Source organism: Pristiophorus japonicus, chromosome 16 (assembly GCF_044704955.1).
Source record: "Pristiophorus japonicus isolate sPriJap1 chromosome 16, sPriJap1.hap1, whole genome shotgun sequence".
Taxonomy (NCBI): Eukaryota; Metazoa; Chordata; class Chondrichthyes; family Pristiophoridae; genus Pristiophorus; species Pristiophorus japonicus.
The window spans coordinates 73,120,041-73,132,646 of record NC_091992.1 but is presented as its reverse complement, the minus strand read 5'-3'; the positions used below and the strand labels follow the sequence as shown (position 1 = coordinate 73,132,646).

The 12,606-nt window shown below is 53.0% G+C and overlaps 1 protein-coding gene across 1 annotated transcript in view; it reads right to left on the bottom strand.

The window, feature by feature from the left end:
- The window catches only part of rsad1 (radical S-adenosyl methionine domain containing 1), a 63,353-nt gene that overhangs the window by 34,056 nt on the left and 16,691 nt on the right, over positions 1–12,606 (bottom strand). The window contains exons 5-6 of the mRNA XM_070858153.1: positions 10,549–10,612; positions 5,348–5,495 (exon numbers count right to left, since the gene is read on the bottom strand). Coding sequence (XP_070714254.1) covers positions 5,348–5,495; positions 10,549–10,612 — 212 coding nt within the window. The remainder of the gene's footprint in view (positions 1–5,347; positions 5,496–10,548; positions 10,613–12,606) is intronic.

Sequence of the window (12,606 nt, the reverse complement as noted above, 5' to 3'; positions counted from 1 at the left end):
GTGGGGTGGCCATCTTGCTGGGCCCGCATTTTCAGCCGGAGATCTTGGGGGTCGAGGAGCCCGTGCCAGGCCGCTTGCTGCACGTAACGGTTCGCCTGGGGGACGTGCCGCTCCATCTCGTGAACGTGTACGCCCCTCATCCCGGCCCGCAGCAAACGCGCTTCTTTGAAGAGGTGTCCGTTCTTCTTGGCTCCGTCGACGTCGGCGACTGCATTGTCCTCGGGGGGGATTTTAACTGCACCCTCGAGGCGAGGGACCGCTCCGGTGCCCCGCAGTGCATGACGGCGATGGAGAAGTTGAGGGACCTGGTCGGGTCCTTCGACTTGGTGGACGTCTGGCGAAATCTCCACCCCGACTCCAGCGCCTTTACTTGGGTGAGGCCTGGAGTTGGATGGTCTAGAGTCGACCGCCTTTACGTGTCTCGGGCGTACGTTTCCTGCGTCCCGGCGGCCTCCATGCGGCCGGTGCCGTGTTCGGACCACCACCTGGTGTGGGCGGAGCTCGCTTCGCTCCGCGCGAGGACGGGGTCCGCGTACTGGCACTTTAACAACCGGCTGCTGGAGGACGTGCGGTTCCAGGACTCGTTCCGTCGATTCTGGTCCGACTGGAGAAGGAAGCAGGGGGGCTTCCCCTCCTTGAGGCTATGGTGGGACGTGGGCAAGGCTCACGTCCGCGTCTTCTGTCAAGAGTACGCGAGGGGGTCGACCAAGAGGCGGGCGGCCAGAGTCGGGCGCCTAGAAAAAGAGGTGCTCGACCTGGAAGCCCGTCTCGGTCAAGTCGTCCAGGACCCGGCCCTGCGGACGGTGTACGAAGCGAAGAAGGCCGCGCTGAAGGACCTGCAGCTCGTCGGGTCCCGAGGCGCGTTCGTGAGGTCGCGGATCCGGTTCCTGCGGGATCTGGACCGCGGCTCCCCCTTCTTCTACTCGCTGGAAAAAAGGCAGAGTGTCCGTAAGCAGCTCTTGACGCTGCTGGCCGACGACGGCTCTCTCGTCTCGGATCCGGAGGGCGTCAACAACAGGGTCCGTGAATATTACGGGGCTCTGTTCTCTCCGGATCCGTCCAGCGAGGAAGCGCGTAGAGTTTTGTGGGAGGACCTGCCGAAGGTCGGCCCGGAGGGCGCCGAAAATCTGGAAGCTCCGCTAAGCCTGGCGGAGCTGACCGGTGCCCTCGCCCGGCTCTCGAGGGGAAAATCCCCGGGGCTGGACGGGCTGACCGTGGAGTTCCACAGGGCGTTCTGGGACGTCCTGGGGAGCGACTACGCGCGGGTCCTGGGGGAAAGTCTGGCGACCGGGGAGATGCCCCTCTCTTGGCGCAGGGCAGTCATCGTCCTGCTGCCTAAGAAGGGCGATCTCCTCCTCCTTAAGAACTGGCGCCCGGTCTCCCTCCTCAGCACGGACTACAAAATCTTCGCCAGGGCGATGTCTGCTCGCCTTGGTGCCGTGCTGGACCACATGATCCACCCCGACCAGTCATACACGGTCCCGGGCCAGACAATCCACGATAACATCCATCTGGTCCGGGACCTCATCCATTGTTCCCAGGAGGCTGGTCTGTCGGTCGCCTTCCTATCCCTCGACCAAGAGAAGGCGTTCGACAGGTTGGATCACGACTATCTGCTCGGAACTCTGCGCGCTTTCGGGTTCGGGACGCATTTCGTCGCCCGGATCCGACTTTTGTACGCCGCCGCGGAGTGTCTGATTAAGGTTAACGGGTCCTTGACGGCGCCCCTTCGCTTTAGGAGAGGGGTGCGCCAGGGATGCCCCATGTCCGGCCAGTTATACGCCGTTTGCGTGGAGCCTTTCCTGCGCCTCTTGCGGACGAGGTTGACGGGACTGGCTCTGCAAGGGCCGGGCGTGGAGGTCGTCCTCTCGGCTTACGCCGATGACGTGCTCCTCGCGATAGAGGATCCCGCTGACCTGCGGAGGATGCGTGAGTGCCAGGAGATTTACTCGGCCGCGTCCTCCGCCAGGATCAACTGGGAGAAATGTTCCGGACTCCTGGTGGGTCAGTGGCGGGTGGACTCCCTGCCGGAGGAGCTCAGGCCTTTTGCCTGGAGCATGACCCATCTCCTCTATCTGGGAGTCTACCTTAGCCCCGACGAGGGAGCCTGGCCGGCGAACTGGCAGGAGCTGGAGGCCAAGGTCGCCGCTCGCCTAGGGCGCTGGACAGGACTGCTCCGAGTGCTGTCCTACAGGGGTCGAGCGCTAGTCATAAACCAGCTGGTGGCCGCAATGCTGTGGTACCGGCTGGTCACTTTGACCCCTCCCCCTGCGTTTGTCGCCAAGATACAGAAGAAGCTGGTGGACGTCTTCTGGAACAACAGGAAGCACTGGGTCTCTGCCGCGGTCTTGAGTCTCCCGCTTGAGGAGGGCGGTCAGTCGTTGGTGTGCGTCAGCGCCCAGCTCGCGACTTTCCGCCTTCAGACCCTGCAGAGATACCTTTACGTCGAGCCCCCTCCTAGGTGGTGTGCTCTGGCGAGGTATTTCTTCCGCCAGCAGCTCGACCTCAATTATGACACGCAGCTCCTGTTTGTGAACTTGGGGGGTGCCAGGACCGCCCTCCGGGAGCTGCCTGTCTTTTACAGGGAACTCATCAGGGTCTGGAACAAAGTCTCCACCAAGCGCAGCTCTCCGCCGGCTGGAGTGGCGGCCGTCCTGCAGGAACCGCTGCTCGGGAATCCGTACCTCCACGGCCGAGGCTTTATGTGGCGGTCGGAAGAGAGGGCTGTGGCTGGTGAGGTGACCAGGGTCAGGGACCTGCTCGATGGCGGAGGAGCGGGCTGGATGGCGCCAGACACGCTGGCGCGGCGCCTAAATTCTGCCAACGTCCGCCACGCGGCCGATGCCATCGAGTCGCTAAAAACAGCTCTGGGCCCTGACTCCGTTCGGTGCATCGAGGAGGCTCAAGCACGTGGGGAGATCCCGTCCGAACTGACCCCCGTCCGGATGGAATTCCTCATCGGCGCCAAACCCCGGAACCTCCCTCGGGGACCGGCGCCTCACAACTTGAGCCGCCTCGGGGAAATCCCCTCCGTGCCTTTCAGTTCCGCGCGGAGGGGTTTCCTGTACGGGCTGCTCCTGCACACCCTCAACTTTGCCATCCTCGCCGGCCGTCCGGACACGCCATGGCGTACCATCTTGCCGTCCGGAGGAGGCGGGGGTCCCCGATGGAGGGCACTCTACGCAGGGGTCCTCCCACTATTCATCGGGGACTCGGCCTGGAGGGTGGTGCACGGAGCAGTGCCGTGCAACAAATTTTTAAGCCGGTTCACGGACTCCCAGGCCGCCTGCAATTTCTGCGGTCTGGAGGAGTCCGTGTTCCATGTTTTTATGGAGTGCACAAGGTTGCAGCCCCTGTTCCACTATTTGAAGGGGCTGCTCCTGAAATTCTGGCTGCACTTCAGTCCCACTCTCCTGATCTTTGGGCACCCTGTGCGGAGGGGAGCGGGTAGGTCCGAAGGCCTCCTCGTAGGACTGCTCCTGGGCACGGCCAAGGGTGCCATCAGCCGGTCCAGGCAGCGGGCGGTCGAGGGGGTCGTTCAACCTGACTGCCTGCCTCTCTTCCGCTCTTACATCCGGTCCAGGGTGTCCTTGGAGATGGAGCACGCGGTGTCCACCGGTACGCTCGCGGCCTTCCGCGAGAGGTGGGCACCGGAGGGACTGGAGTGCATCATCACGCCCGGCAACCAAATTTTAATTTGATTTTACGTTTTTAAGTTTAATTTGTTTTAATTGCCGGTGCTTTTAGTGTCCCCCTCTCCTTTTATAGGGGGCACTGGAAAAAAGGAAAAATTTGATTTTAGTGCCCAAAAAAAAAAAAACCACAAAAAAAAAAACAAAAAAAAAAAAGGGCCTTGTAAATGTCTTGTGTGTGTCATCCAGGTCGGGTGGCACGGATACATGTTTTATGTTTTCACAGGTAAACTCAAAAGAGTTTCATGCACAAGGACCCCCAGGTCCCTCTGCACCACAGCATGCTGTAATTTCTCCCCATTCAAATAATATTCCCTTTTACTGTTTTTTTTCCCCAAGGTGGATGACCTCACACTTTCTGACATTGTATTCCATCTGCCAAACCTTAGCCCATTCGCTTAACCTATCCAAATCTCCTTGTAGCCTCTCTAAGTCCTCTACACAACCCACTTTCCCACTAATCTTAGTGTCATCTGCAAATTTTGTTGCACTACACTCTGTCCCCTCTTCTAGGTCATCTATGTATATTGTAAACAGTTGTGGTCCCAGCACTGATCCCTGTGGCACACCACTAACCACTGATTTCCAACCGGAAAAGGACCCATTTATCCCGACTCTCTGCTTTCTGTTAGCCAGCCAATTCTCTATCCATGCTAATACATTTCCTCTGACTCCGCGTAGCTTTATCTTCTGCAGTAACCTTTTGTGTGGCACCTTATCGAATGCCTTTTGGAAATCTAAATACACCACATCCATCGGTACACCTCTATCCACCATGCTCGTTATATCCTCAAAGAATTCCAGTAAGTTAGTTAAACATGATTTCCCTTTCATGAATCCATGCTGCGTCTGCTTGATTGCACTATTCCTATCTAGATGTCCCGCTATTTCTTCCTTAATGATAGTTTCAAGCATTTTCCCCACTACAGATGTTAAACTAACCGGCCTATAGTTACCTGCCTTTTGCCTGCCCCCTTTTTTAAACGATGCTCTGCTACGTATCAAAGACAGGAGAGAGAGTTCTGATAGAGGTGTCGGATAATTCCAGCAGCGGAAATAATGGACAGAAAGATTGTTTTGTGTGTGCTCGTGGGGGTGTCACTGAAAGCCTACCTGGACACTGAGGCACAGAATATCATCTCCCAGGGAGGCGGGACTCTCCGATAACACACTGATGTAAAATACTAAAACTGAATAATCTAGAGTAGCATCAGTCCTTGTCTCAACACCCAGACACCTGCACGTTTTGGAAGTACCACTGGGCCGGGATAAGGAGCTGGAGCTCGGTCTGGTTTCCCACTCCCTGGCACAGAGGTCACGCACAGCTCACAGTGCATAGCTGAAACGACCCAACTGGGCAGAGCCTGGAGATTGGAGCAGGCACTTTGCGGGCTGTGTGGCTCGGTAACTCCCCGTGTGGCTCGGTTCGAGGTCTGAAGTCTCTTAAACCCAACGTGACTGTGACACATTCACGTAATAAAACCATCGCAATGAAACAAGTATCTTGAGGAGTCTTTTTTACTTAGATTGCGAATGGAAAGAGCAGGGCAGGTACAGCTCCCAGTGAATTGAGAGCACCTGTTTTAATGAGCCGATTTACGATTATTCCCACATCTACTGGTGCCCGATCATTAAATTAAAAGCACATCACTCACATGTCCAACTCGCTCTGCTGCACTCTCTTCCTGGTTCCGTGACCAAAGCGTCGGACCTCCTTGAGCCAGTCGCTAGGCTCCAGGGTCTGTATCCTTGCCTCTCTCTGTGTTTTACCCTCACCCCATGGTACAAACCTGCCATGGGCACCTAGAAAGAAAGAACGCAAGAACATAGGAAATAGGAGCAGGAGTCGGCCATTCAACATTTCGAGCCTGCTCTGCCATTCAATAAGATCATGGTTCATCTTCTATCTCAACTCCACCATCCCACACTATCCCCATATCCTTTGATTCCTTAATATCCAAACATTTAGCGATCTCTGTCTTGAATATACTCAACGACTGAGCCTCCACAGCCCTCTGGGGTAGAGAATTCCAAAGATTCACCACCCTCTGAGTGAAGAAATTTCTCCTCATCTCAGTCCTAAATGGCCGACCCCTTATTCTGAGACTGTGACCCCTGGTTCTAGACTCCCCAACCAGGTGAAACATCCTCCCTGCATCTACCCTATCTAGCTCCTTAAGAATTGTATATGTTTCAATGAGATCACCACTCATTCTTCTAAACTCTATAGAGTATCAGCCCCTCATCCCAGGAATAAGTCTAGTGAACCTTCGTTGCACTCCCTCCAATACAGGTATATCCTTCCCGAGGTAAGGAGACCAAAACTGCACACAGTACTACAGGTGTGGTCTCACCAAGGCCCTCTGCAATTGTAGTAAGACTGCTTTACAATTATACTCCAATCCCTTTGTAATAAAGGCCAACATACCATTTGCCTTCCCAATTGCTTGCTGTACCTGCATGTTAATTTTCAATGATTCATGTATAAGGACGCCTCCCAGTCCCTCTGAATACCAACATTTCCCAGTCTTCAACCTTTTAAAAATATTATTTTCTATTTTTCCTACCAAAGTGGATAACTTCACATGTCTTGCTCACTCATTTAACCTGTCCATATCCCTTTGCATCCTCTTTGTGTCCTCCTCACAGCTTACCTTCCCACCTAGCTTTGTATGGTCAGCAAACTTATATGTTACACTTGGTCCCCCATTGATATAGATTGTGAATACCTGGGGCCCAAGCACTAATCCTTGCAACACCCCACTAATTACATTCTGCCAACCCAAAAATGACCCTTTTATCCTTACTCTCTGTTTTCTGTCCATTAACCAATCCTCAATCCACGCTGGTACATTACCCCCAGTTCCATGAGCCCTAATTTTGCGCAACCTCTTGTGTGGCACCTTATCGAATGCTTTATGAAAATCCAAATATACTTCATCCACTGGTTCCCCCTCATCGACCCTGCTTGTTACAACCTCAAAAAACAGATTGGTCAAACACGATTTTCCTTTCAGAAATCTGTGCTGACTCTACCCAATCATATTATGATTTTCCAAGTGCCTAAAAAAGCACCTTTGGCAGAAATAAAATCAAAGAGCAAGTTATTATTTACATGGGGAAAGATTGCAAAATGCTGCAGTACAGTGGGACCTGGGGGTACTTGTGCATGAAACACAAAAGGATAGTATGCAGGTTCAGCAAGTGATCAGGAAGGCCAATGGTATCTTGGCCTTTATTGCAGGGAAGTCTTGTTGCAGCTGTACAGGGTATTGGTGAGGCCACACCTGGAATACTGTGTGTAGTTTTGGTTTCCATATAGACGAAAGGATATACTTGCAGTTCAGAGATGGTTCACAAGGTTGATTCCGGAGATGACGTATGAGGAAAGGTTAAGTAGGTTGGGCCTCTACTCATTGGAATTCAGAAGAATGAGAGGTGATCTTATCGAAACGTATAAGATTATGAGGGGGCTGGACAAGGTGGATGCAGAGAGGATGTTTCCACTGATAGGGGAGACTAGAACTAGGGGGCATGATCTTAGGATAAGGGGCCGCCCATTTAAAACTGAGATGAGAAATTTCTTCTCTTTGAGGGTTGCAAATCTGTGGAATTCGATGCCTCAGAGAGCTGTGGAAGCTGGGTCATTGAATAAATTTAAGACAGAAATAGACAGTTTCTTAAACGATAAGGGGTTATGGGGAGCGGGCAGGGAAGTGGAGCTGAGTCCATTTTCAGATCAGCCATGATCTTATTGAATGGCGGAGCAGGCTCGAGGAGCCATATGGCCTACTCCTGTTCCTATTTCTTATATTCTTATGATCTCAGGCTGTCCTGAAGCACTTTACAGCCAATTAAGCGTTTTTGAAGTGTAGTCACAGCCGTAATATAGGAAATATGACAGAAAGCACCCAACAAAACAATGTGATAATGACCAGACAATCTGCTTTTGTGATGTTGATTGAGGGATAAATATTGGCCAGGATACTGGGGATAACTGCCCTGCTCTACTTTGAAATAATGCCATGGGATCTTTTACGTCCAATTGAAAGGACAGACGTTCGAACGTCTGGTTTAACGTCTCATCTAAAAGACGGCGCCTCTGACAGTGCAGTACTCCCTCAGCACTGCACTGGGAGTGTCAGACTGGAATATGGGTTTAAGTCTCCGGAGGTGACATCGAAAAACAACCAGGATAAAAATGAATGTAGGGAGGCTTAATGTAAATGGAAAAGATTCTCTCAAACAGTCCAACAATTCTAGTCTAGCTTTTAAATGCTGTTTCACATCACCTGATCATTACTTCCCATTAATGATTCTAACCTTGCTGGTGACCTGTTGTGTGCCTCACCCTCCTGCAGCACACAGTACAGCGGGCACTGCCCCATCCTGTGGCATAGACCCCGTGGGTACTGCCCCATCCTATGGCATAGACCCCACGGGCACTGCCCCATTCTACAACACACAGTACACTGGGCATTGCCCCATCCTACAACACACAGTACACCGGGCACTGCCCCATCCTATAACACACAGTACACTGGGCATTGCCCCATCCTACAACACACAGTACACCGGGCACTGCCCCATCCTATAACACACAGTACACTGGGCATTGCCCCATCCTACAACACACAGTACACCGGGCACTGCCCCATCCTACAACACACAGTACACTGGGCATTGCCCCATCCTACAACACACAGTACACCGGGCATTGCCCCATCCTACAACACACAGTACACCGGGCACTGCCCCATCCTACAACACACAGTACACCGGGCATTACCCCATCCTACAGCACACAGTACACCGGGCATTACCCCATCCTACAACACACAGTACACTGGGCACTGCCCCATCCTACAGCACACAGTACACCGGGCATTGCCCCATCCTACAACACACAGTACACCGGGCACTGCCCCATCCTACAGCACACAGTACACCGGGCATTGCCCCATCCTACAGCACACAGTACACCGGGCATTGCCCCATCCTACAACACACAGTACACCGGGCATTGCCCCATCCTACAACACACAGTACACCGGGCACTGCCCCATCCTACAGCACACAGTACACCGGGCATTGCCCCATCCTACAACACACAGTACACCGGGCATTACCCCATCCTACAACACACAGTACACCGGGCATTACCCCATCCTACAACACACAGTACACCGGGCACTGCCCCATCCTACAACACACAGTACACCGGGCACTGCCCCATCCTACAACACACAGTACACTGGGCACTGCCCCATCCTACAACACACAGTACACCGGGCACTGCCCCATCCTACAACACACAGTACACCGGGCATTGCCCCATCCTACAACACACAGTACACCGGGCACTGCCCCATCCTACAGCACACAGTACACCGGGCATTACCCCATCCTACAACACACAGTACACCAGGCACTGCCCCATCCTACAACACACAGTACACCGGGCACTGCCCCATCCTACAGCACACAGTACACCGGGCATTGCCCCATCCTACAACACACAGTACACCGGGCATTGCCCCATCCTACAGCACACAGTACACCGGGCATTGCCCCATCCTACAGCACACAGTACACCGGGCATTGCCCCATCCTACAACACACAGTACACCGGGCATTGCCCCATCCTACAACACACAGTACACTGGGCATTGCCCCATCCTACAACACACAGTACACCGGGCATTGCCCCATCCTACAACACACAGTACACTGGGCATTGCCCCATCCTACAACACACAGTACACCGGGCACTGCCCCATCCTACAGCACACAGTACACCGGGCATTGCCCCATCCTACAGCACACAGTACACTGGGCATTGCCCCATCCTACAACACACAGTACATCGGGCATTGCCCCATCCTACAACACACAGTACACCGGGCACTGCCCCATCCTACAACACACAGTACACTGGGCATTGCCCCATCCTACAGCACACTGGGCATTGCCCCATCCTACAACACACAGTACATCGGGCATTGCCCCATCCTACAACACACAGTACACCGGGCACTGCCCCATCCTACAGCACACAGTACACTGGGCATTACCCCATCCTACAACACACAGTACACTGGGCATTACCCCATCCTACAACACACAGTACACTGGGCACTGCCCCATCCTACAACACACAGTACACTGGGCACTGCCCCATCCTACAACACACAGTACACTGGGCATTGCCCCATCCTACAACACACAGTACACTGGGCATTACCCCATCCTACAACACACAGTACACCGGGCACTGCCCCATCCTACAACACATAGCCTGCCGGGCACTGCCCCATTCCTCAGTACAGACCCGGTTGGGCACTGCCTGATCCCTCGGTACACAGCCAGCCGTTTGTGGAAGGCGATCCCTCGGGACAGTTTCTGAGTGGAGCCCGCTGGAGACATTGAGCAGATCAAGGGCCCAATGCCGGCTTCAGGCCTGGGTAAAGGACACCCCTCGTTTGTCCTTACTCAATATGGCGGGTGGCACATTACTGGTTGGAAGAGTGCCCCCGTATCCTGCCCGCCAGCTTGGGGACTTCGGAGGTCACATAGTACCTGAAAAAGGAGCGACATGAAGCCCAATTTCTAGGTCTTGGTGCTGACTTGGCCTGACCTGACACTGCCCAAACCCAGTCCATGTGTGACCCTTCCAGCTGGCAGAGGGTAATCATCCCAGCAACCTGAACCGCAGCTGAAGCCTGGTGCTGGAGGGCAAGGACGGATGTGTAACCCACTGCCCCACCACTCCTCACCCACATGACCTGATTTACACACCGCAAATCCCACCAACGTAAGGTACAAGTAATGTATGTCGACACAGTGAGTAACTGACCTGGGCCTACACCGAGGTACTGCCTTCCTCTCCAATAGCCCAGGTTATGGACACTCACAGCTCCCTGGGAAATAAGCAGACCACCAGTAAGTAGCGTAACCACACGGGGAACAGCAGCAACACAGCCGGGATCCTGTAACTCACCGATAGGGCTGCTCCGCGTCGACACACACAGAGACAGATAGGTCTGCGGGAGCAGCGCGTTGTGAATCAGAACAGATCAGGTACCAAAAGGACGAACACTTACCCATTTATTCTAGAATCTCACTTTTTATAACCTTGTTAGATTGTCGTTAGGCAAGGGTAATAATGGATATGGAACCAAGGCAGTACAGATCATAGAATGACACAGTACAGGAGGCGGCTATTCGGCCCATTGAGCAGTGCTCACATTATGAAAGAGCAATCCCATTATTCACACTCCCCACTGCTCTTTCCCCATAGTCCTGCAATTGATTCCCCTTCAAGTATTTTTCTAATTTTCTTTTGAACGTTATTATTGAATCTGCTCCCACCGACCTTTCAGGCAGCGCGTTCCCGATCACAAGAACTCACTGCGTAAAAGAAATTCTCATCTCCCCTCTGGTTATTTGCCAATCACCGTAAATCTGTGTTCTCTGGTTCCCGGCCATGATCTAATTAAATGACAGAACATGCTGGAGGGGCTGAATGGCCTACTCCTGTCCCTGCTCCCCTCCTCTCCTCTCCTCTCCTGGCAGGCAGGCTCCATGGGTATGGGTTGCTCTCTGCTGCCTCACCCACATGCCCCTCCCTGCTTCATGCGTGAGGCAAGACTGAGTGTCGGGAGGGTTATGTCCAAGGGTGGGCATAGCCACACTTGATCCTGTCCGAACACACACACCTTCTCACGGAAGCGGTGGGGAGTGGGAGCACTGGGCTGATTTCTCTTCCAACATTAGCCCAGAGACACTGAGGCCACTCCCTGCATCCCACCACTGCCCAAGATCAGCTAACCCAGAACAGACCGGGAGTTAAAGCTGCTAATCTCCTGGTCTGTGGGGCTCAGTACCACACCAGTGCTTTCACCCAGCGAGCCATCACAGGAGACCCCCCTGCTCTTTGAAATGCTACTTGCCATAGAGGGAGTGCAGCGAAGGTTCACCAGACTGATTCCTGGGATGGCAGGACTGTCGTATGAGGAGAGATTGGGTCGACTAGACCTGTATTCACGAGAGTTTAGAAGAATGAGAGAGGATCTCATTGAAACGTATAAAATTCTGACGGGATTGGATAGACTGGATGCGGGGAGGATGTTTCCCCGGGCTGGGAAGTCTAGAAAAAGGGGTCACAGTCTCAGGATACGGGGTAGGAAATTTAGGACCGAGATGAGGAGAAATGTTTTCACTCAGAGGGTGGTGAACCTGTGGAATTCTCTACCACAGAAGGCTGTGGAAGCCAAGTCACTGAATATATTTAAGAGGGCGAGAGATAGATTTATAGACAGAAAAGACATCAAGGGGTATGGGGAAAAAGCGGGAATATGGTGTTGAGATAGATGATCAGCCCATGATCATATTGAATGGCGGTGCAGGCTCGAGGGGCCGAATGGCCTATTACGGCTCCTATTTTTTATATTTCTTTAATTCTCATCCTCAGGGAACCCCCTCCCAAGGATGCCCACTGTTGTCTGGCTCCCCCTGAGCTCGGTTAATGACTGTCCAACATTTCTCCTCGTGCCACCCAACTAAACAACTCATCAAACAAAAGTGTTCTGGTATCCACTACTTGTTCCAAATTAATCTTCACCTCTGTCTTTTTAAATCTGAGAGAAGTCTGCACCTATTTCAGACCACCGATTCACTCCCTGCTCCCCAGCTCCCACAGTGGCTGTTGCTATATACATCATCACCATGGGTAGTCCCTCGAAATCGAGGCTGACTTGCTTCCACATGAGTTGGCAGATGTTTCAATGTTTCAAATACTTTGGTTCTGTCTTCACGAAGGAAGGCACATATAACCTTCCGGAAATACTAGGGGACCGAGGGTCTAGCGAGAAGGAGGAACTGAAGGAAATCCTTATTAGTCAGAAAATTGTGT